This window comes from Centroberyx gerrardi, chromosome 12 (genome assembly GCF_048128805.1).
Source record: "Centroberyx gerrardi isolate f3 chromosome 12, fCenGer3.hap1.cur.20231027, whole genome shotgun sequence".
NCBI lineage: Eukaryota > Metazoa > Chordata > Actinopteri > Beryciformes > Berycidae > Centroberyx > Centroberyx gerrardi.
Genome location: NC_136008.1, coordinates 12,900,417 through 12,924,676, shown reverse-complemented (window position 1 = coordinate 12,924,676; position 24,260 = coordinate 12,900,417). Strand labels below are relative to the sequence as shown.

Genomic DNA, 24,260 nt, shown 5'->3' with positions numbered 1-24,260 from the left:
TCTCCACTGCCTGATTCGTGCGCAGTTGCCACAATCTCACCACTGGCTCGTTGCAGTTTGCATCAAAGACTAAAGAAAAGGCGTCTCCAGCTCCCCCACCCCTTAACACGCGCACGGTCACGCGCAGGGAACCCACACATTTACACACACACACACACTCACACACACACCCACACACACGACACGACCCCCCGCAGTGAATGACCTCCGTTCAAACTCTGGAGGTATTGTCTGTGCTGCTGGTGTCCAGGGTGTTGCTATGGAAGAGAGCAGTCTAGCAGGTTTTGGCACCTCTAGCTGCTGCTGGACGGGTCTGCTGGTCAGCCAGGCTGTAATGCAGCAACCTGCAAGATCTGTGGATGTGTCTGTGTTAAGACTTTGTTGAGAGGAACCATTCACATTGATGTGGTTCAACATCATACAGCATCTAAGGCATTCTCAGTGCAAAACTCAGTCTGTCAGTATGCCAAGCCCCCACAAACAAAGACTTGTGTAACCTTTGTTAATGCTGATTTAGGAATAGGATTGTATTGTGAGGAAATGAATAGGCCTTCATGTCACATGCTCATAGGAGTGTTGGTTATAACAAATGGCCCATGACTGTAACTATTAAACTGTGATAGATAGATACCTTAAAACATCTCCCTGCATATTGTAATTCTCTCCTCTTTGGGTATTTTTGATTCACTGTTGTGTAATCATGTTGTTTCTCCTATTAGATTCATGTTGGATTTGTAATTCATATTGGAGAAGAGATGATAGGTGCTTTATGCCATTGATGTATCATACATTTTCCAGATGTGTGACTAGCTGGGTGGTGGCTACTCTTTTGTTAGGGTGACTCTTCTACACCCTTAGTAAAACTATAGTTACAGGTATGGTGACAGCAGTGTTGGGGACCGGGCCTGTCATGGACAGACAGACTGAGGCACAGCAGGAATCAGGCCAGATGACATACCTGCCGAGGCATGGAGACGCCTAATAGTTTACACACAGCAGGCAGGGCGGCACAATACCTGCCTGTCTGGGGTTGACTCTCGCTGGGACTCAAACCATGTCGTTCACCCGTATAATCCTGCAGTGTTTCCATAAGGAGGCCTTTTGTCTTGTTGTGCCTCTGTAAAGCCCAGCTGTGATTACCATAATGATCAATGACATATTGATTTTAATATCGATACTTTATCAGCTAGCTCATCATTCAGGCAATCCGTGATTTAATCAATCAACATCTCTCAAGCATCGACATGCAATATCATCTTATCAAGGTTACAATGAGGAGGATTTAATTCCAAAATAGTTTCCCACTTGAAATTCAGGACTTAAAATTTCACATATTCTGATGATCCTATCCTTCCTTAGCTTCCTTAGCTTCTTATTAATCTTATAACAAAAGATCTTAAGATAGGGCGCCCTGGTGGCTCACCGATATATATATATATATATATATATATATATATATATATATATATATATAAGGCTCAGTCCTTCCCGCAGCGACCCGGGTTCGAGTCCAGCCCGCGGCCATTTGCTGCATGTCCTCCCCTCTCTCTCTCCCATACCTTCCTGTCTCTCCCTCACACTATCTCTGTCAATAAAGCAGAAAAATGCCTAAAAAATAATAATAAAAAAAAAGGTCTTAAGATAGCTAATAACTAATTTGCTTTCATACCATTAACAGTATTGTAAGATTGGGTGTTTTCAAATGGAAGATATCTCATTTAGGAATCAATCATCTCATTTGTATGTAATTATTATGTAATGATACTTCCATAATGCCATGTAAATAGCCCGTTCCACTGCTGTGTGAATGATAATGTACTCTGCTAACCGTTCTGTGGGTCATTATCTGATATGCTGAGCCAGGCCTAATGCAGTACGTACTGTGCATCAGTTACCATTGAATAATCAGGATGGGCCGTCCTGGAAAGAGCAGCAGCCAGCCCATCTGAAACAGTTCATTCCTATTGGTTTCAATGGAGAGCTTTACAAGTTCTCAGTGCTGCTCCAGTGGCCTCTCAAACATTTCTCTGGGAATCACTGCTGTACTACTCTTACTATAGGAATATCCTGTTGTAGTACAAGCTCTGACTGGAGAGAGTGGTTTCATGATTCAGAGTAGTAACCACAGTCACTTCCTCCTGTCGTAGCCTCTGTCACCTCGTCCCCCAAGGGATACTGGTCCCTAAGGTGAATCAATGTTTTAGTCCACTAGTTCTCAGTAGAAGGCCTAGTTGCGGTTACATCTCTGTTGAACCCACTGACTTGTAGAAGGATGCAGTCTTTATTTCAGTTTTTCCTTTTCTTCAGTTTTCCAACAGATCCAGTCCAACTCCATTCCTATCCTCTCTCCTCACTACTATCCCACTCTTTCCCCTTCTTTCACCATCCCTCCCCCTCTCACTCTAACTGTCATGTCAGTTTATCGAGTCAGTTGATGCATCTCTCAGTTCCTCCACCCCCCTCTATCTCTCTGTCTCTCTTCCATCCCAGTCGTCTCCTTGATTTGCTGTGTCTTTCAATTAGGCCATCCCTCCCTGGTCCAATCTCGGCTGGATATGGCCGGCGTGCTGCTTGCGTGCTACTACTGCTCTCCTTTTGTGCGCGTGTGTGTGTGTGTGTGTGTGTGTGTGTATGTGTGGGCGCATATGAAGTGTGTGTGTGCGTGTGTGTGGTGTCTTGAAGCAGAATCACATCAGTGTCATTGTCTGACAGACCTTTACATCATCCACAGCGCTCCAACTTCTAGCCTCCCACATGACAATGGGTCTGTGACAAGAAATTTCTCAACACAGGCTCACTTTTCATTGTTCCTCTTTTTCTCTCTCGGTTTTCCCCCCAATCCAGTGCCAGTACTACCATGTCCAGGCCAACAGGGGGTGGTGCCAATGATGTCACCCGCTTCCTGACATCGGGGGCGGGGCCAGGCTCTCCTACCGCCAACTCCACCTCTACGTTCACCGCCGCCAGCCAGGCCGACTGGGCCGCCAAGAGACTGGTGTGGGTCCCGTCGGAGAAGCATGGCTTTGAGGTGAGCTGGTGCGGTCCACCCGTACCCGGTCGGGAGGAATGAATGGCTCACCGGCTTTTGTTTCCAGCAGGCGCTAACACCTATAAAAGACTCTAAGATTGAAAAAAGTAAACTCTTGAGCTGTATACACAATGTCCAAGGCACTCTAAATCCAGTACGGAGGGAACAGACTAAAAGCTTGAAATTCAAAAGGCCTTTATTGTCATGCCTTAGACCATAAGGTCTTCATCAGGGCAAGAAATAAATAACACTAGCACAAGCACTAACACCTAATTGAAACCATCTGGTCCCATTGCCTTATGTGAAGTGGTTGGACTAGATGATAGTGGGAGCTAGATGCAATTAAGGACGATAAATGTTTACATCTTGTCGTCACATTCCTATTAATCCTCAGGTAAATTATTAGCTCCACGTGTGTGCCTTTCACCGCAGGTGTGTCAAACAGGTGGGGCGAGGCAGCTTAGGGTGTGTGTGTGCATCTGTGTGTTCGTGTGTATTATCAGATTTTATGAGCTCCACATGATAATGTTCCATTTTCTGTTCTGTCTTGGCTTTGTTCTAACCGTTACATTCTTTTATGTGCCTTGTGATGCTTTCCAACACATTTAGGCCTAACGACTGTCACAAGGCCCTTGTCATGCCGTTCTTTTATTCCACTTTGTCTCAGTACTTGTGTTGTGCAAACATAACAAGTTTTCATCGGTTATGGGTATTACAGAATGTGACATATGAATTCGATGTCCTATCTCTCCACTCTCTGAGTCTCCCTCTTTCTGCTGGACTGGTTTAATAGAGAGCTCTATGAATAGAACAATACTCTCCTTCAGCCTCCTAATGTTAAAGAGGCCACTGCAGAGACACTGACTTCATTTTACACTCATGACACTCATTCTCATCTGAGAATGGCACTGTTGGACACGCGCACACACACACACCAAATACACATACTCATGCAGTGTACACACACACACACACACACAGAAACACACACAGAAACACACAGATATTACACCGACACACACAATTTCATTCAATTTCATATTCTGAGCATGTAGTTAAGGCTCTGACTAACACACACCCACACACATACAAACACAGACACACACACATTTTATGTGCTGTGCGTGTCAAGCAGCAGAGTGAATAAAGTGTAGCAGAGCAGAGTCCTGTGACCGGGCCACAGCCAGAGTTCACCACTTCCTGTCCTCCAGGCATAACAGAGGCACCATGACAAGAGCTGCTCTCTCTCCCATTTTCTGTTATGCTATGTATTCTTGTCTGGTGTTGAATTTCATAAACAATCTAAAGCGCAGTGAGATTCTCTCTTTTTATAACAAATTGGACACAATTATTTCTCTGTTGTTTTACCAAAGCTTAATTTTCAATGCCGGGTAGAAGGGTGACAGGAGAGTTAAAATGAGCCGTTCTGTCACTGATCCCATTTAACATCTTCTCCGTTTGTCTCCCACTCTCCCTCCCCCCAGTCGGCCAGTATTCGGGAAGAGCGTGGGGATGAGGTGGACGTGGAGCTGACAGACAGCCAGCGGCGGCTGACCCTGTCCAGGGAGGAGCTGCAGCGGATGAACCCTCCGCGCTTCAGTAAGGTGGAGGACATGGCCGACCTCACCTGCCTCAACGAGGCCTCAGTGCTGCACAACCTGAGAGAGAGATACTTCTCCGGCTTGATCTACGTGAGTGCACAAAAAAAACTGTGACATGGGTGCACGAAAAAAATGTCTGCATATAGAAAATACAACTAATAAAGAACCTATGGACACATTCCTCACACCAATATACACATATATACATCAACAGAGGAAGCATTTTGTGTGCGCATACACTCTGTGATATGGTGTGCATGTGTTTGTGGTGAGCTCTCTGGCATCTCCTGTGTAACTGATAGGGAGCGATGAGAGAGGTGAGGAGTCATTTTACAAAGTTGTTCATGTGAGAGAGGGGGGGGGAGACGTGTCTCCAGTTTCTTCTGCAGAAAGAGAGGGGTGAGAATGCAAGGAAGAGATAAGAGTAGGATAGGATAGATAGATGGGAATGGAAGTCATATTGATGTAAGCAGATGATAATTGACATAGGCTGAATATAGGATGGGCAATTAAATGTATTCTAGTTATACTTTCTATTAATGAGATGAAAGATGGAGGATGTAGCTGTTAGGAAAGATGGTCATGAGGGGAGAGATGGACAGAGGAGAACAGGGCTGGATGGTTGGAATACCTTACAGAGGCGTATTACGTTATGACTAAGTGGTATGTGTGTCATTCATGACTTTCATTGCAGTTGGAGTACGTTAGGAGAATGCTGTATGTTGGCTCTATGGGTGGGGATGGCCACTAGGTAGCATACAACACGTGATGAAATGTTGATAAGCTAGAAGTACATCTCTACATCTGTGTTGTGTGTGTGTGTGTGTGTGTGTGTGTGTTACAGACATACTCAGGGCTGTTCTGCGTAGTGGTGAACCCTTACAAGAACCTGCCCATCTACACAGAGTCCATCGTGGAGATGTACCGTGGCAAAAAGCGCCACGAGATGCCCCCACACATCTACGCCATATCAGAGGCTGCCTACCGCAGCATGCTGCAAGGTACTCAACACTATCTGTGACCTCTGACCCCTAACTAACTCTCGCACTAGCTAACCCATCCGCCCATCTACTATCAGCTCCTTAACATGGCCTGGAACAAGGTATTGAACCGTGTTTGTGATCTTTGATCTCTAGGCCATACCATGAGCGACATTCGAAGGTGTGTTATCGTTTTTTATTGACACATGGCTGTTATCAAAAGGTTTAAAAGTGAAAAGAAAGAGGCAATGGGTTATTTTTCGCAATGGAGATTTTTAGGTGTGGCTATCATAGCAACACTGTACATTTCTTGTGTTTGTAGTGATGATAGTAACCACATATCATACCTGTAACAACAACGCATAACAGAGATGTTTATCATGCCTTAGCTGTCATGTTGAGTTCATGAAATGACACAGAAAAAATTCCCAACAACTATTTTAAAGCAGTTAAGGGTCGATTGAGCAATGTTTCTGCCCCAGGGTGTCATCACTAGATTACAGGAAAGGACAGATGAGTCTCTATCTCTCTCTGTGTCTGCATGTATGCCCCCCCCCCCTCTCTCAGGTTAGCTTGTAGGTGTGTTACTGCGCAATAATTGAACCTGTAGGACCAGTGTGAATTCTTTGGCATGCGTGGGAATCTTAAAAGCAAATACAAAAAATGTCACAAACAATGTCAGCCCATTGTCTACCAGTGTAGTGTAGGCTGCCAGCCTGGCGAGACCAGTTGAGTTGGTGACCTGCTTCTTTCTACAGAACTAATTAGTGAAGGAGCTACTGACATGTCAAGACTCAGTGCACCGTCAGAGACTGAAGCATCAGGGCAGTGTGTGTGTGTCTTTTTTGCTGAACACTCATGTAATATGTATTACCCATCAAAACATGAGGCATGAGGCCTTACAGAAGTTCAGAGGTCTGAACGACGGCAGATCTGGTGGGTGGGGGTGGAGGCTTGGTGTAACATGAGCCAACCACTGTAACTGACTTTGGACGAAAATACAGCAGACATGGATCACCTCCTCCAACACACATACCTTGCAGTGGGTTATTCCTTAAATCGTAGGTCTACAGCCTATGCATAGGCCTACAAATACCCACAGTTGATGTTGACTTTGATGTCAACCATGTATTAAACTACATATCCCACACTGTGAGAGTTGTAGAGTTGTAGAAAACAGGTAAGGCTTATCTATCTATCCATCTATCTATCTATCTATCTATCTATCTATCTATCTATCTATCTGTCTTTCTGTCTATCTGTCTATTGATATTATAATTCTATATAACAAGTTTAATTTTTCTTTCTTTTTAGAGTGTGTGAAATGAGCAATGAGCCTGTACATACAGTAAGACTATCATGTTTTTTGTTTCACAGACAGAGAAGATCAGTCAATCCTCTGCACGTGAGTAGTGTGTCTCTGTGTGTTTGCTTTGTAGTCTATTGTAAGGAAAATCTCTGTGGGAATCCATATGGCATTTGCGTGTTTGTACATGTATGTGTGTGTGTGTGTGTGTGTGTGTGTGTGTGTGTTCCTTCATTTGTGTATATGAGTGCCTGCATGCCTATATGTCTGTGTCTACCTACTCGCTTGCCTATAGTCCTGCCATCCGTCTCTCTGTCACCATGTCTTCCTGCCAGTCTCTTCCTGTCATTGTAAAGGATCCCACTTTAGGTCCATCTTGGTCAGTCGGTCTCTAACTCTATTTGGGATGAGGCTTCTGCTTTTAGATCTTTTACAGCCCGGAGTATTTTTACTCCATTCTCCTTTATTCTGGTCCAAAAGCAACAATACTGGTGTGGCCTGTATCCTCCACACCTGCTTTCTGTTTAGACCCGTGGCTTTGAATGCACTGCATGGGCTCTATGTTCATTGGTGTCATGAATGTGTGTTTGGCCATTTGTTCCTGTGTGTTCTGTCTCTTTAATGTGCTTATATATACCTTTCATGATTGGGACCATATGTGTAAATAGAATGGTATTTATTGTGTGTGTGTGTGTGTGTGTGTGTGTGTGTGTGTGTCTTCCAGAGGCGAGTCTGGAGCAGGGAAAACAGAGAACACCAAGAAAGTCATCCAGTATTTGGCTCATGTTGCCTCCTCCCATAAGAGTGGAACTCTGGGAAGAAACAAGGACGCTTTACAGGTGCGTTACATCAGAGAGACAGATGGAAAAAGAACAGCTGGGGGGGGAAAAAAACAGAAAGAGAGGGAGGGCCATTTAATAATGTTCAGTATGAATAGAGAGGGGAATAATGTGAGGGGGCGGAGTTGGGTAACGGGTGAAGAAATGAGAAAGGAGGTTGGGGGAAACGGAGAGAAGATGAGGAACCAAAATAAGAGGAGAAGTGGGTTGAGGTTATTGGAGTGCATATAAGCAGCACTCCTGTAGTTACAGTAGCATAACATCACACTGCTGCTGTATCCCTTTCCACATTCCACTATATTTCTTTCTCTCTAAATGCTCTGAACCCGCATTTCCTTTCTATCTATTTCTTTATACGGACTGATTGTAAGATGTCCACGGCTTCAGTGTCCCAGACAAATGCATGATACCTGTCCTCTTGTTTCTCTGTCAATCTGTCCTCTTTTCCTTCATTTTCTCAACATTATTCCTTATTCCTTACCTTCCTGCACTTGTTTCCCTCTCACTCTCTTCTCTCTGCGTTGTCCTTTTCTCTTTCCTGCATGTTCAGATGGATGGGACTAGGTCTTTACCAAGAGGCAGTTCTATGGTGAACAGGGTGAGTTACCTCTATCCTTTCATCCTGTCCCGTCCTGTCCTGTCCTGTCCTGTCCTGTCCTGTCCTCTTCTATTCCGCCTAATGACCTCTGTGATGCTACTGACTAACCAGCAGAGTAACCTTAAACCTTAAACTGTCACTAGTGATGTGGTTCCTCATAACGGTCAGGCCTTGTACTGTATATTTTGTTTTGCTTGTTTGTATTCCTTGGTTTGTTGTCGTTGTTATTGGTGTTGTCTTATTTGCCTTTTTTGTGTTTGTTTATCTCATCCATCTGTTCACCCATCCACCCATTCTCCTCCCCCTAATACCTCATTTTTTCACAATTCTTCAGAGTGTTCAATATGTGAGTATGACAGTATTTAGACTTTTTGTTACAACTTGGGGCTTATTCAGGTGGGCTCACATTGTTAGCAACTTTCCAACTAGAATATATAGAGCTGATATGATTCCTTGTAGTGATACATAAAGGGGATCATGTCTTCTCTGCGTAGTGCTTTTCTATCTGTTCTGTCTGGTATACCCTCTGATTAAAGCCTGGCTTTCTGGGTCTCTAGGTTTGGCACATTTCACTCTATTCTTCTTGTAATACCCAATGGGCTGAGGGTTGTTTTCAGAACAAGGAGACCCCCTCCCTCTTCCCACTGACTCGTAAATGCCACAGGCGTTTACCTGTAGAACTGTCAATCATTTCTGCTGTAGAGGTGTTTTTCCATATGTATGTACAATATGTGTGTGTGTGTGTGCAGTAAAGGGAGTGCAGATATGGGTGTCGGAGTGGGAGTGGCTGTGTTGTTGCAGCTATGTACATGTAATGTGTGAGCGAGTGAGCAAGTGTCCACACCTCAGTATGTGGCTGTTTACATGTGCATTGTGCACATTGTTTGCTATGTGTGTTTTGTCACTATTCAAAGTGCTGGCCTCCTGCTGTGTGTGTGTGTGTGTGTGTGTGTGTCTATGGCTTCTAATATTGCTTGGCTGGCATTCTTTGATTTTTTTTGTAACCGCCTCCAGTAGCGAGCTCCCTTGATACCCATCACTGGCTGCTGCTGCTGATGCTGCAACGACAGCTACTGCACTGGCAATGCGACAACCTCAGTAATGTAATGCAATGCAGCTAGCTAGCATCAGCTAATATTTAGCTACTGTATGTAGTTAGCATCTGAGGCTGCAGCTTCCCTCTATCCTCCTTGCTCTACAACAGTGGTTCTCAACTGACTGGGGCTTGACCAATAGTTGGATTCTGGAGGGATTGCCTCTTAATGATGTATCAGATTTAATTTAAAATATATTACATGTAATTGATGATTGATACCCTTATTGCTAATGGCTTTAGTAATGAGGGCCCATTACTCTTTGGGATATTGACGTTGAGAACCATTCGGTCCTGGCTCTGGGATTGGTGTGTGTTGTGGAAGCTGCGTGGGCCCTGCATCCTAAAATGCACTCTTTTTTGTCACTGCTCTTGAATGATTTTTTTTTTCATTTAACACAACAAATCAGCAACTACTCCAAAAAGAGCAGGGGTGAATGGTGCATTTTGGCAGTTAGGCCCTATGGAAGTCTGTTTCAGGCTTCCATGTGGTTTGTGTTGAGGCTCTTGTGTCTCCGGTGCTGTGAGGCTGATCCCGTGTCTCCTGTGTGTCCCAGGGCGAGCTGGAGAGACAGCTGCTGCAGGCCAACCCTATCCTGGAGGCCTTCGGCAACGCAAAGACTGTCAAGAACGACAACTCCTCCAGATTTGTAAGACCAGTCTACATTTATTACAGATATGTGAATAGCTCCTGAAATTTCTATCCTTGTATTATCAGTATTGATATTCGCTATAGAAATTAACTGAAACATTAATCGATTCTCCTTCTTCTTCAGGGTAAATTCATCCGCATCAATTTTGACGTGGCAGGGTACATTGTTGGTGCCAACATTGAGACTTGTATCCTTTTATATTGGAAAGATAGGTACAAACCACTTGGTCACCAAGCTAGCTTACAGATTGTTGCCATCTGAGCTACAGGTGTGCTGACTGACTGCTGTCTCACCTACAGGCATTTTGGGCAAAAAGGCTTTGACTGTCCTTTTACTGTGGCCGTCTGTTTACTGGTGACTATGGTCCTTTCCAACACTTAAGAAATTTGTGGGACTGGTCACTTGTTTAATGTCTACTTACCAGTCATATCCTATGGTCCCTTGAAAAAATTACAGCATGATCTTTTTGGTTTGTGGGACTTAATTAATTGCTTCTTTCAAATGTTGTAGCATAATCTTAAAAAGCTAATTTGTCAAATTTAGCATGAAATCTGGACTAATACATAATATGAACTGTAGAGACTATCTATTGCTGGACCTGTCCATGACATGTAAATCCAGACCTCCTGGAGAAGTCGCGGGCCATCCGTCAGGCCAAAGATGAGAGGACGTTCCACATCTTCTACCAGCTGCTGTCTGGAGCTTCAGAGGCCACAAGGGGTGAGCAGAGAGACAGGATGACCAATATGTGATTAAGAAACACTGCTGTGCTACAGAAAATGTGTTAGGGATAGGGTTAGGGATATGTTATTTTGGTAAAATGTGAAATAATTTATAAGACACTTTCCTTAAGTAATGCGTGTCTTTCCTCCTCACATCTATCTCTCAGTCTGTCTCACCTCTTCTCTTCCCCTCCGTAGCGGACCTGCTGCTAGGAAGTGCTGACGAGTATCGCTTTCTGAGTGGCGGCTCCATCCCGGTTCCCGGTCAGAGCGATGCAGAGAACTTCACCCAGACCATGGACTCCATGGCCATCATGGGCTTCACCCCAGAAGAGTTACTGTGTAAGAGAGGGAATGAAAGAGGGAGATGGAAGGAGGAGAAGTGGATGAAAGGGGGAGGAGAAGGGAAAAAGAGAAGAAGGATGCCAGAGATTACCATACGCTTTCCTCTCTTCTCTATTTAATCCCTGCTATTGTTCATGTTCCCTCTCCTTATCTTCCCTCTCCTCAGCCATGTTGAAGGTGATCTCATCGGTGCTCCAGTTTGGGAACATCTCCTTCACAAAAGAGAAGAACCAGGACCAGGCCTCCATGCCTGACGACACAGCTGCCCAGAAACTGTGCCATCTGCTGGGCATCAGCGTGTTGGAGTTCACCCGGGCCATCCTCACCCCGAGGATCAAAGTGGGACGAGAGTACGTCCAGAAGGCCCAGACTAAAGAACAGGTGAGGTTTTAGGGCCTGATCACACTGAAGCGTGTCGCTTGGAGCGCACTGCTTGAAATCTACTATATTCCTATGGTATGACGCGCCTGCTGCTTTCCTATTCTGTGTGACTTGCCTTGCACATTCCAAGAAGGTTTTAGGCGCGTCGCACTGAGAGAAAAAAGTTCAAATATTTTAAACTTTTGGTCGAAAGCCAAACAGCAGCAGCGCTCATCAATGTCACATTTTGATTGCTTAGCCAAGCAGATAAAAGAAGAGGCGGGTCATAAAAGTTTCACTATCAATAACTTTCAGTGCATACAAACTGTGAGTTATTTGTTTAAATATGGCGTCATCAGAGGAGAAGATTTTAGCAGTCTATGAATTTGACAAACTATATAATTTGAAGAGCAAATTTTATCACAACTCTATGAAGCGGGAGCGTGCCTGGAGGTGCGTGAGTGGCATTACTTAGGTGCACACACATTTGTGCACATACAAATGAAGTGTGATTCATCCCTGTACTATGTACTTATCTATGTATCTCTCTCTCTCTCTCTCTCTCTCTCTCCAGGCTGACTTTGCAGTGGAGGCCTTGGCTAAGGCAACATATGAGCGTCTGTTCAGGTGGTTGGTCCACAGGATCAACAGAGCGCTGGACCGCAGACAGAGGCAGGGAGCCTCCTTCATAGGGATCCTCGACATCGCCGGCTTTGAGATCTTCCAGGTTTGTTTGTGTGACTGGCTTGTTTGTATGCAGTAGGTAGTTTATTTCAATTTAACTGGAGGGATAATAGTAAATTCTTGACCTTCCCCTAACATTTCCTCTAAAATGTATAGATACCTGGGGAAGCATTTAACAATTTGTGATAACATGATGTGCTAACAAAAGGGATGTCGCCTTCTTTTATTTCCCCGACATGTGTGGGTGTGTATTTTTTTTACTTCTATCCTTGTGAGAACCAGTTAGAGTTTTAGACTTTCTGAGTTTTTGCAATGTTAAGTCATTTTGGCCGGTCCTCGCTTCCTCAGAGGGCTAGTTTAGGGTTAGTACTTGAGTTTAGGGTCAAGTTTAGAACCAGGATTAGTTTCAGGTTAGGATAAGGGTTAAGGTTAAGCATGTGGTGAGGGCTGTAGTCAATGGAAGGTCCTCATAAGGGTAATTTTTGTGTAAATTAAATTACTTAATTAAATTACTAATTGATTAACCTTTCTTTTCTCCTCTAATCTCTCTCTCTCGCTCCTCTCCAGCTGAATTCGTTTGAGCAGCTGTGTATCAACTACACCAATGAGAAGCTGCAGCAGCTCTTCAACCACACCATGTTCATCCTGGAGCAGGAGGAGTACCAGCGGGAGGGCATCGAGTGGAACTTCATCGACTTCGGCCTCGACCTGCAGCCCTGCATCGACCTCATCGAGAGACCGGTACACACACACACACAAACACACAGGCAGTGTCTTTGAAGGAATACAATGTTTTTTGATCAACTTTCTCATCAATTGATGAGAATGTAGACTCCAAAAGACAGTCAAGCCAAAGCGAACCAAGAGTCAAGAATACAGAAACACATACATGCAAACGCACACATTCACACTACTCTGATACACTGTCATGTTTCATTATTAAAACCACGTCGCCCCTCCTTGCCGTCTTTAGGCCCACCCCCCCGGTGTTCTGGCCCTGTTGGACGAAGAGTGCTGGTTCCCTCGGGCAACAGACCGTTCCTTTGTGGACAAGCTGTCTGCTGAGCAAGGCAGCCATCCTAAATTCTTCAAACCACGACAGCTACGCCATGAAGCTGACTTCTCCATCATTCACTACGCTGGCAAGGTATCCCTCTTTCCTTTTAACTTCTTCCACGGCTACTATGTCTCTCTCTCTCTCAGGAATCAAATTGAAAATGTTAATGGTGCGTCTCACCGTTCGTCTCCCCATCTCACCTCCCCGCTCTCAGGTGGACTATAAGGCAGATGATTGGCTGGTGAAGAACATGGATCCTCTGAACGACAACGTGGCGTCTCTTCTCCACCAGTCCTCTGATCATTTCATCTCTGAGCTCTGGAGGGAGGGTAAGGCTCATTTGCTCACACATACATTCACTGCCATGTGTACAAACTGTATACAGAGTAGGCCTTTAACTATTAGACCTTATACAGTATGTGAAAAGTCAGGCTAATGTATTTTTGTCTGAAATATTCTTCCTCTCCTGGGTATTATTTCAAACCTGTCTTTTATAAATGAATGAAGTTTCGTGGTTCAAAATGTATTAACTCTTTATTTCTCTCTCTCTCTCTTCTTTCTCTCTATCACACAACTATTTCTATTTTTCTATCCTCAATTCACTGTCTGCTCATCTGTCTGTTTTTCTTCCTTCTTGTTCTCACCTCTGTTTGCTTGCTCTCGTCTACCTCCCCCGTTTCTTGCTGCTCTCTTCTCTTTTTCTTTCCTCTAATTCGCTGGTCACCTGGGCTCCTCTTCACTCGTCTCTCTCTCTCCCCTTTCCTTTCCTCTCTCTCTTTCCCTACGCATTCCTTCCTCTTCCTGCCTCAGATATTCAAACTCTTCCTCGTGTTTACTTCTTTGACTCCTATGCCACACTACAGGCTAATGGCTCCGACAGTAGGTTCTTCTCCTCCTCTGTGTGTCACACTCACATTCCTCACTCCCACCTCCTCTCACATTACTCCTTTGTTTTCTGTCTGCCCAGTTTTTGATAGCTGTGTTGCCTTTTTGTGTCATTTCTTAGCTTGCGTTTGAGTTTCTTTATTAGTTGGTATTTGTGCTGTAGCTGTTTGTCTTATTAGCTGCCACATATTGTTAGCTCTGTTGTCATATTGTAATATTGTTTGCTCTATTGTTCTCTCTTTGCTCTCTCACCAGTTTTTTTGCTTTTAGTAACAGTACTGTGCTTGTGTGATGTAGCTCTTTGCCATTACTTCAACATGCAGAAGTAATTCACCTTGGCTTTGTAGAACCTGAGCATAACACACATTGTCAAGATAGCAGCATGCTCTCAATTAGTCACAAAAGCCATATTCAGGATCGCATAATAGTTGACATGATGTGCCGCATAATACTTTGAAAAACAATTGCTATTGGAACAAGGTTCAAACAAACCGACCACAGGCAAAAATGTGATCCTGAATGAGCTCTAAATTCAGTTTCTACCAGCTGACATCGCTCTCCACTCAGAGCCTAGATAGCAGATGAGTTTGGCAAACTGCCCTCCATGTTGGATCCAAAGACTCCATGGAAAGGTGCTCTCTTGTGAAATCATTTTGCTACGGCACCAACATGGCATCCAGTCCAGTCAAACTCAACACCCCAAATCAAGTTTGGCAAACACTCTGTATATCTATGGCTCTTTTTGCTGCACCTCTCAGTGATCAGTGCTGCTGACACAGACACATCTGTACTCCACTCTCTCTGTCTGTCCAGTGGAGAGGATTGTGGGTCTGGACCAGGTGTCGTCAGGAGAGAACAGCGGCCCGGTCACGTTTGGAGCAGCAGGACTGAAGACTAAGAAGGGAATGTTCCGGACGGTGGGCCAGCTGTACAAGGAGTCCCTCACCAAGCTGATGGCCACACTGAGGAACACCAACCCCAACTTCCTCCGCTGCATCATCCCCAACCATGAGAAGAGGGTGAGACAGGGAGGAGGGAGAGGGGAGGGGAGTGTGGGCGATGCTTTCAGAACTAAGCAGAACGGAAAACTGAAACAAATGTCTGTCTCTCTTTTTCATTATTTTGACCCTTCACATTCTGTCCCCCACCCCTCTCTTTCATTCTGCTCGATCCCCTCCCTCTCTCTCCCTCCCTCCTTCTCCCCCTGCCTCTCTCAGGCTGGAAAGCTGACGCCCAACCTGGTGCTGGACCAGCTAAGGTGTAATGGAGTTCTGGAGGGGATCCGTATCTGCAGACAGGGCTTCCCTAACCGCATCCCCTTCCAGGAGTTCAGACAGAGGTGTGTGTGTGTGTATGTGCGTGTGTGTGCGTATGTGTTATTGTCTTTATTTTGTCACAGAAGTAAGAGGCTGAATGAACCACCTATCATAACCATCTCTCTCTCTCTCTCTCTCTCTCTCTCTCTCTCTCTCTCTTTCTCTTTCTCTCTCTCTCTCTCTCACACACACACACGCACACACACACATACAAACACACTCACTCAAGCACTTTCTGTGGCATCTGCAAATGTATAAACCTTTTCCTGACACCCTCAGTCTTGTCTCTCTCCTCCAAACATATTCACTCAAACCCATTTGTCTTCCAGATATGAGATCCTGACTCCTAATGCTATTCCTCGCACCTTCATGGATGGTAAACAAGCATCAGAACTCATGGTGAGTCTCAGCTATCCTTCAGTAGTTACAATTATATACATATGTGTTCATTGAGGTAATAGAATTGAGCAATCACCACTGACTGTATCCCCTCTCCCTGTTCAGATCAGTGCTTTGGAGTTGGATCGTAACCTGTTCAGGGTGGGTCAGAGTAAAGTCTTCTTCAGAGCCGGAGTCCTGGCTCACCTGGAGGAAGAGAGAGACCTGAAGATCACTGACACCATCATACGCTTCCAGAGCGCCTCCAGAGGCTACCTCGCACGCAAGTATGATTATTAGATTTAAGTTTAAACATTAGCTGAGAGTGAGAGGAGCTATTTGTGTTTCATCATGTTTTAAAGCTGCACTAAGCAATGTCACACATTGGCGGCTCCAAATGGTAGCAAGAGGTAACTGTTTGAAAAATTTGAATTTCAATACCTAGACATTACGTGACGTGACATTACGTGACGTGACGTGACGTGACGTGACGTGACGTGACGTGACGTGACGTGACGTGACGTGACGTGACGTGACGTGACGTGACGTGACGTTAGTAAACTGCACACATCATGCTCATGTTTATCAACCTGGCCAGTCTATGATCACTTTATACCAAAGGATACCAAAGGGATGAGAGAGGCAAAAGATCTAACGTTGGTGTCCAGCTTGCTTGCTGCTGTTTAGGAGACAGTTTTGTATTTCACTGTTAAAGGGGCATTAATATTTAATCTTTTATCAACCCGTATCGATCAAGGAATTGTAACAACATCGACAGGTCTTTGGCACAGTTTAAGGTGGCCTGTAATTGACATAAATAATGAAGTAAGCTAGATGATTAGAGTAGAGATCCATGAGAATTGTCTAGTGACTAAGTGTCTAGTTACCTTTTTTGGCTTCAGAAGGAAGTGTTTGCGATGCCAGACACCCGCTCGTAGTGCTGTCCCCCATTGTTGAGCGGTTGAAAATTCATGTAGATGGTAGGGTTTTTGTTCCAAAACAGAGTACGGGCTGGAAAGTGAGTTTTGAAAGCCAAATCTCAGCACCTGGCAAAATTCAGCAAAATTGAGTCGTTGGTATTGATTGACCCTATCAAACCCCTGCAGATGCACTATGATTATTTTGTGCTATGGGACAAGAGAAATCTTACTTATTGCCCCAAGTTTTGATTTGTCATTTGCTGTGGGCGGAGAAATGTTAATACCCAACACCAGAATTTAATTTGGGCAAATAGTGCGAATCTATGGAGTCTCAGTTAGGGGGGATGGGATGCTCCTCTCTGTTGCCTCTCACTTTGTGATTTAAGTTGAGTTTAGTGCAGCTTTTATCTTTGTGATTAGCTGTTTATGTCTATTTGATTCTTTATTTGTTTTAAGGGACCATCCTTCATATCAAATAATTTAGAGGTTACCTGCACATGTTTTTGTTGATGTATTGCCACGTTCTTATCATTGCTCAGAGCCTATCTGAAGAAGCAGCAGCAGCTGAGCGCTCTGAGGGTGATGCAGAGGAACTGTGCTGCCTACCTCAAACTCAGGAACTGGCAGTGGTGGAGACTGTTCACTAAGGTAGTGTGCTAACAACTACATTAAAACATAGACATGAACTGTGCCATATACATATCTATTACTAGACACTGACACTGACGAAAAGTTTAGTTTAGTTTAATTTAGTTTAGTTTAGTTTAGTTTAGTTTCACAGTATCTCACCTCAAAACAAAATGAACAAACAAAACAACAAAATCAAGATGACAAGCTAAGACAACTGAGGCCTGTATCACGAAGCAAGTTCAACAAAGTCAGAGTATCTTTGAGTTAGCCGGCTTCACTAAACCTAACATTGGCGATCCTGGATAACCGGTCTCACGTAGCTGGTTATCAACTGGCTCTGTCAACCCAGGATTTACCTATCCAGCTATGAGCGTGTTCACATGAAAGAGGCGGGGTTTGTAACAAATAGCCAATCACATGCAACATGGACAGATCCAGATCAATCCAGACAATTTGGATAAGATAAGATTAAACTATTGATCCCCGTGGGGAAACGAGATTGTTGCATAGCAAAAGTAATACGATTCAGCAGGGAAAAGGATATAGAATATAAGTGCAAAACTGTAATAGAAATAGGCGAAAATAATAAAATAATCAAACAATAAAAGCCATAGACAATAGACCTAATTATAGGATGATATAAGCCCTAATATTTCCTGCTGACATTTTCAACACATGGGTATCGGAAAAAAATGGATACTAACACTGGGTTCTTCTCTCAAGAAGAACAAATTCTTATAATGAATAACTGTCAGCATTACAAAACATAACCGCAAACAGTAAAAGTTGTTTCTGCTTCCAAGGCTAGAGAGGATTACTGGAGGAACTGCCCCGTCATTAGGACACAGTGGGCATATTTTTCATTGATAAAATAGTTTGTTGACACATTGAGGCTGTAAAAAGATTTTCTATTCATAAAGTCGGCCTCATGTTCTTTGGGGCTGCGGTAATAGAATATGAAATAGCCGACATTGAACCAAACACTGTCGGGAATCCAATTAAATAAAGTCAGCGCAATTCATATGCAACAGTAACTTTAATCCATTAATAATATGGTCAATTAAGTAGCCTACCTGCTATATCTCCGATATAATAAGTTATCATGGAAAACAACGTGATTCTACTGGTCTGTAAACACGTCGCCCTGCGAACAGCACTTCTTACTGTCTGTTAATTCAATAGTAGCCTAACAGTTTTCAGTTTTTTATTGTGATTTTCATTTGAATGCAGTATATTTGTCCATATCAGGATCCTGTTGGAATGGTGACTCCCTGTTTCCAGAGAGATGATTGGTCAGGAAGCGGGCCTTTCATACGTTTTGATCCGATAGCCTGAACTTAACCTGCTCCGGAGCAGGTTAGCCGTGCAGCATAAGTTACCATGGTGATCTACCCCGGTTAAAAGTGAACCACCTTCGTGAGACCGAAAAGCCAGGGTTAAACCCAAAGTTAGCTCGCTAACCCATTAATCTCGCTTCATGATACAGGCCTCAGAATTGCGTAACAGAATCTTATTGACAACAGAAACAACATGGTGGAAAATGGTAGAACAACCATAAGATCCATAAAGCGACAAGGGAATAAAAATTAAAATAGACAGACATAGCCTGAGTGCAGGAAAGGTACTCATAGTGGAAATGGGAGTGGCAGGGTATGATCCTCTATGTTGACCTTTGACCTCTGCTGTGTGCCCACCAGGTGAAGCCCCTGCTGCAGGTGACCCGCCAGGATGAGGAGATCCAGGTCAGGGAGGCGGAGCTCCAGAAGGCCAAGGACAAACTGGGCCGGGTGGAGCTGGACTTCACCGAGCTGGACAGGAAACACACACAGGTAAAGAAACCTTTGCCTTGTTCTGCTGTCTGTCCATCTCTCCACCCCCTACCTTAAAATCCCTCTGCTGTGATCAGTGGTGAGGAGTAGCATATTGCATACTTTTCTTTGAATTGTCAGATATCGTCAGTCATCCCACTCAGTTTATATTTCTTATTCATGCCTCCCCCTCCTCCTCTTCCTCTCTGTGTCTCATTCTAGCTGCTGGAGGAGAAGTCAGTGCTGGCTGACCAGCTGCAGGCGGAGGCGGAGCTGTTTGCGGAGGCAGAGGAGATGAGAGCCAGGCTGGCCAGTAGGAAGCAGGAGCTGGAGGAAGTGCTGGGCGAGCTGGAGAGCCGACTGGAGGAGGAGGAGGAGAGGGGTGCGCAGCTGACCAATGAGAAGAAGAGGATGCAGCAGCATGTACAGGTTGGGGGAATCAAAGTTTACTCTACACAAATATGTCAACAGAAAACCCAATACTACTTCTGATCTTTTTTTTTTGTTAGAATTACTTACTCATAAAAACAGGAGGAAATCTTGGAAATTAAACCCTTAAAATATAGACTTTTGAATGTAGATTTTTAGGCTTGCCGCCCTATCCTACATCTTTCATTAATTGTTCTCTTCCCTCCCTCCCCCCCCTCTTTGTCAGGACCTGGAGGAGCAGTTAGAGGAGGAGGAAGGGGCCAGACAGCGCCTCCTGCTGGAGAAGGTTACCTTGGAGACCAAAGTGAAGAGTCTGGAGACGGACATGCTGGGTGCTGTGGAGCAGAGAGACCGACTCAGCAAGGTGGACACTATTACCACTTCATCATCTTGTTTGTGTGTGTGTGTGTGCACACATTTCTTTAGTACAACACCTTAACCCTCTCCTCCATTTCCCCTCCGCCCTTTTCTCTGAGCAGGAGAAGAAAATGTTGGAGGAGCGTCTCAGTGAGGTGACCGACCAGCTAACTGAGGAAGAGGAGAAGACCAAAAGTCTTAACAAACTCAAGAATAAGCAGGAGGCTGTCATCGCCGACCTAGAGGGTGACTGTCCTAATATTACCTCAACCAGTGGCTAGTGGATTCCAAAGTTTATCTGACATTTTCACTCCTTAACCAGCCAAATAGGTTTTTAGAATAGAAAGCAACTTCCTTAACTTATAGTCAGAATTTATTAGTAGCTTTAGTAGTGGCTGGTGGTATCACTATGATCCCAAATTTGTCCAAATGCTTCTACAATGTTTAATGCTGCTGTAACTGGGATCTGACATTGCCTCAACGCTGTGTGCAGAGCGCCTGAAGCGTGAGGAGCAGGGTCGTCTGGAACAGGAGAAGTGGAGGAGGAGGATGGAGAGCGAGTCGGTGGAGGCCCAGGAGCAGCTGTCAGACCTGGGAATGCTGTCCGCCGAGCTGAGGGGCAGTCTGGCTCAGAAGGAGAAGGAGATCACCACCCTGCAGGGCCGGTGAGACGCAGGAAGATACAGAATAGACACAGTAACACAGAAAAAGGTGATTTTTAAATATTCCATCCCTCTTTTTCACTCCCCGTTCCTCTCAGGCTGGAGGAGGAGGGAGCGCGTCGTGCGGAGGCTCAGAGGGCTCTGAGGGAGGCCATGTCTCAGGTGTCTGAGCTGAAGGAGGAGGTGGAGAATGAGCGAGGGATGAGGGAGAGGGCGGAGAAGCAGAGGCGAGACCTGGGGGAGGAGCTGGAGGCTTTGAGAACCGAGCTGGAAGACACTCTGGACACCACTGCTGCCCAGCAGGAGCTAAGGTCAGATATATACATATATTCATATATATATGAATTGTTTGTATCAATTTTTGTTAATATGTTTTCAAATTTTACGTCACATTTGTTTTGAATTTTTTTATTTTATACGCTGCTTTGGCAATGTGGTTTCTCTTCAACCATCAGATCAATAACGTAATAGACATTGGAAATGTAATTAAGAGAAAGAGCAAGAGATCTAGGGAAGGTGTGTGGGTTGTGGGCTGTGCATGTGTACACGCATACCTGTGTGCCTGCATGCTTTCCTGTATGAAAGAGTTAACGAAAGCTCAGGAACTGTTGTAAGCCACGTTATTTATCCCCCCCCCCCCCCCCTGCCCACCCTCCTCTCCCCTCTGCACAGGTCTCGTCGGGAGGCAGAGTTAAGTGACCTGCAGCGGTGTGTGGAGGAGGAGACTCGCCGCCACGAGACCCAGCTCTCAGAACTCAGAATCAAACATAGTGCTGCCATAGACAGTCTCCAAGAGCAGCTGGACAACAGCAAGAGAGTGAGAAGAACACACACACACACACACACACACACATACAGACAAACACATAAGTTTCAACAGAGGTGTAACATGGCTTGAGGATGTTCAATCTAGCCTTGTGGACTGGCTACCTCTGATATGTGCAGCTACGTACACACACACACACACACACAAACACACACATGTACACCCTCACCCATCATGTTACTAATACTCATGTGTCCATGTCTCCTCCCAGGCGCGTCAGTCCCTGGAGAAGGCCAAGGCCGTGCTGGAGGAGGAGAGGCTGAATCTGACCTCAGAGCTCAAGACCCTCCAAGGCGGCCGCATGGAGAGCGAGAGAGGCCGCAAGAGGGCCGAGGGCCAGCTGCAGGAGCTCACTGCCCGCCTGGCTCAGGCCGACAGAGAGAGGGAGGAGAGGGAGGAGCGAGTGCACAAGCTACAGGTGATACAGAATGGGAGGGCATTGATACTGAGCCTTTAATTTACATGTCGCTCATTAGTTGTTGCTTTTATGTTTTAAACTTCACGGAAGCAGCTTCTAGTGGAGCAGTGAGAGGGATCTTCTTGTCCTTTGTTGATGACTTTATCTTTTTCTCTCCCTCCCTCCATCTCTTCCAGTGTGAGATTGAGTCTCTCTCCAGTAGTCTCTCCTCCTCTGACACCAAATCCCTCCGTCTCACTAAGGAGGTCAGCAGCCTGGAGAGCCAGCTGCATGACGCACAGGTGCGTACACACACACATACACACACACGCACACACACTCTCACACACACACACACACACATCAGGGTTGGGTCAGGGGTGTTGTTAGGTCCTAGTTATTTAGGTTATAGCCCCAGACCTTTTAAACAGAGCCACTTTGGAGGACAAGACACTTTGAGTCAACAGCCAGAATATCAAAATACTGCAAAAAGTTGGTGACAGTTTTGCAAAAATTAGGCGAGCAAGGCTTACATTACTGCAGTTCCTACACAATTATATTTTAAATACTGGAATCATAGAGCCTTGCACTACTACATGCCTACCTACTGTATGCCATCTGTCAAGCTGTCTGTTGCTGCAGACAGCTTAACTAAAATGCTGCATTCACGTCATATGGGAAAATTAGTAGATATGAGTTTCCTACTAGAAAGTACTGTTCACCTCACCTCTGTTTTCAGGTTGTAAATACTAGTTGAAAACACTTTTCACCTCATCTTTTAGGTTATAAATATTACTTGAAAATACTGCATTCAGGGGGTAAATACTGCTTGCCTGCAGACCCCCTGCCGGGGTTATGTCAGTGCCTCTGGTCAAAGCCCCTGATGTTCCAAAATTTCAGTTGCGCCGCTTGTTACAGTCGATCGAGTTGCAATGCAATCACTTCAACATGTAAATTGAAAATGGAAGTCAATCACCAATGGCTAAAATATAAATTTTCAATGTTGTTGAGAGAATCAATGGCAACAGTTTTTAAATAATTTGAAGAAAATCCTCCTCCTGAATCAAGAGAATTGAAAGAATTGGCACAAACCCTGACACAAACACTCAGAGGCACCCACACACTGAGAGACTTTCACCAACCTCTGGTTGACATTCTGCTCTTTTCCCCCTCTGTCAGGAAATGCTGCAGGAGGAAACTCGTCAGAAGTTGGCTCTTGGCTCCAGGGTGCGAGCGCTGGAGGAGGAGAGGAATGGACTGATGGAAAGAGTAGAGGAGGAAGAGGAGAGAGCCAAGGAGCTGACCCGGCAGATCCAGACTCACACCCAGCAGGTACACAGTTATGTCCAACCCTGCAACGGTTGCTTCATCTGATGTAGATAGATAGATCTGTATTGTCCCTATGGTGGGAATTTGTTTTCACAGCCTCTACAAAAAACACTCAAGAAGCATCTTTCCCCAGTAAAAAAAACCATTTACAACATACAACAAAAATGTAAAAGCTGTGGTTGAATGGTTATTGCTTTGTGAAGGGTCACTGAGTGTATCCATGACATTTACAAACCTTCCCCCCGCCTCTGCAGCTGGCTGAACTGCGTAAGCAGTCGGAGGAGGTGAACACTGCGGTGGAGGCCGGGGAGGAGACGCGCAGGAAACTCCAGAGAGAGCTGGACAGCGCCACCCAGAGGGAGCGACAGAAGGAGGAGGAGAAAGAGAGGGTGGAGAGGCAGAGGGAAAGGCTGAGGGAGGAGATAGAGGACATGACTCTGGCCCTGCAGAGAGAGAGGCAGAACTGCACCGCGCTGGAGAAGAGGCAGAAGAAGTTCGACCAGGTTAGTGGCAGATTGAAGGGTAGGAAGGCAACCTTGTGACCAGACTGTGTTGCACTGGGCAGCTACGAGATCTAAATGTGTATAGCTGCAAAAGAATGGGGGAGCACTAGCTGTAACCCCTGTTATGTGTAGAATGAGGAAAATGACAGAGCCACCGTTCCTAAATGTCCTCCCTTGACCCCTGACCCCTAACCTTTGCCCTCTCCACTTTGCCCCTCAGTGTCTGGCGGAGGAGAAGGCCGTGAGCGCTCGGCTGGCAGAGGAGAGGGACAGAGCCGAGGCAGACAGCAGAGAGAAGGAGACGCGCTCTCTGGCACTGGCCCGAGCGCTGCAGGTAAACTGTGGCAGCATTTACTCTAAAGAGCTGTCAGTCATGTTTCACTGTAAGGTTTCTGGTAACACAGTATCTAGTTTCAATATTTAATCCACTAGCTAATCTGGCATCGGTGATAGTTGGCACGATAAGGCTGTTATCGTGGTTCTTGAGTTTGTGTTCCTACAATGTCAGTTCTGGGCATGTATGATAACAATGCTGTGATTGTGGTGCTTAATCT

The 24,260-nt window shown here is 45.1% G+C and overlaps 1 protein-coding gene across 1 annotated transcript in view; it reads left to right on the top strand.

The window, feature by feature from the left end:
• The window catches only part of myh14 (myosin, heavy chain 14, non-muscle), a 32,631-nt gene that overhangs the window by 742 nt on the left and 7,629 nt on the right, over positions 1-24,260 (top strand). Inside the window, exons 2-34 of the mRNA XM_078286995.1 lie at positions 2,845-3,028; positions 4,513-4,719; positions 5,474-5,630; positions 6,987-7,014; positions 7,640-7,754; positions 8,305-8,352; positions 8,687-8,698; positions 10,003-10,095; positions 10,222-10,285; positions 10,720-10,818; positions 11,019-11,162; positions 11,332-11,546; positions 12,100-12,252; positions 12,777-12,950; positions 13,183-13,356; positions 13,481-13,595; positions 14,965-15,170; positions 15,369-15,490; positions 15,797-15,866; positions 15,972-16,132; positions 17,305-17,413; positions 19,093-19,224; positions 19,426-19,632; positions 19,859-19,996; positions 20,112-20,235; positions 20,483-20,654; positions 20,750-20,962; positions 21,324-21,468; positions 21,689-21,895; positions 22,072-22,176; positions 23,054-23,206; positions 23,458-23,706; positions 23,927-24,040. Of these exons, the coding sequence (XP_078143121.1) occupies positions 2,858-3,028; positions 4,513-4,719; positions 5,474-5,630; positions 6,987-7,014; positions 7,640-7,754; positions 8,305-8,352; positions 8,687-8,698; positions 10,003-10,095; positions 10,222-10,285; positions 10,720-10,818; positions 11,019-11,162; positions 11,332-11,546; positions 12,100-12,252; positions 12,777-12,950; positions 13,183-13,356; positions 13,481-13,595; positions 14,965-15,170; positions 15,369-15,490; positions 15,797-15,866; positions 15,972-16,132; positions 17,305-17,413; positions 19,093-19,224; positions 19,426-19,632; positions 19,859-19,996; positions 20,112-20,235; positions 20,483-20,654; positions 20,750-20,962; positions 21,324-21,468; positions 21,689-21,895; positions 22,072-22,176; positions 23,054-23,206; positions 23,458-23,706; positions 23,927-24,040 (4,596 nt within the window). The 5' untranslated portion in view covers positions 2,845-2,857. The remainder of the gene's footprint in view (positions 1-2,844; positions 3,029-4,512; positions 4,720-5,473; positions 5,631-6,986; positions 7,015-7,639; positions 7,755-8,304; positions 8,353-8,686; positions 8,699-10,002; positions 10,096-10,221; positions 10,286-10,719; positions 10,819-11,018; positions 11,163-11,331; positions 11,547-12,099; positions 12,253-12,776; positions 12,951-13,182; positions 13,357-13,480; positions 13,596-14,964; positions 15,171-15,368; positions 15,491-15,796; positions 15,867-15,971; positions 16,133-17,304; positions 17,414-19,092; positions 19,225-19,425; positions 19,633-19,858; positions 19,997-20,111; positions 20,236-20,482; positions 20,655-20,749; positions 20,963-21,323; positions 21,469-21,688; positions 21,896-22,071; positions 22,177-23,053; positions 23,207-23,457; positions 23,707-23,926; positions 24,041-24,260) is intronic.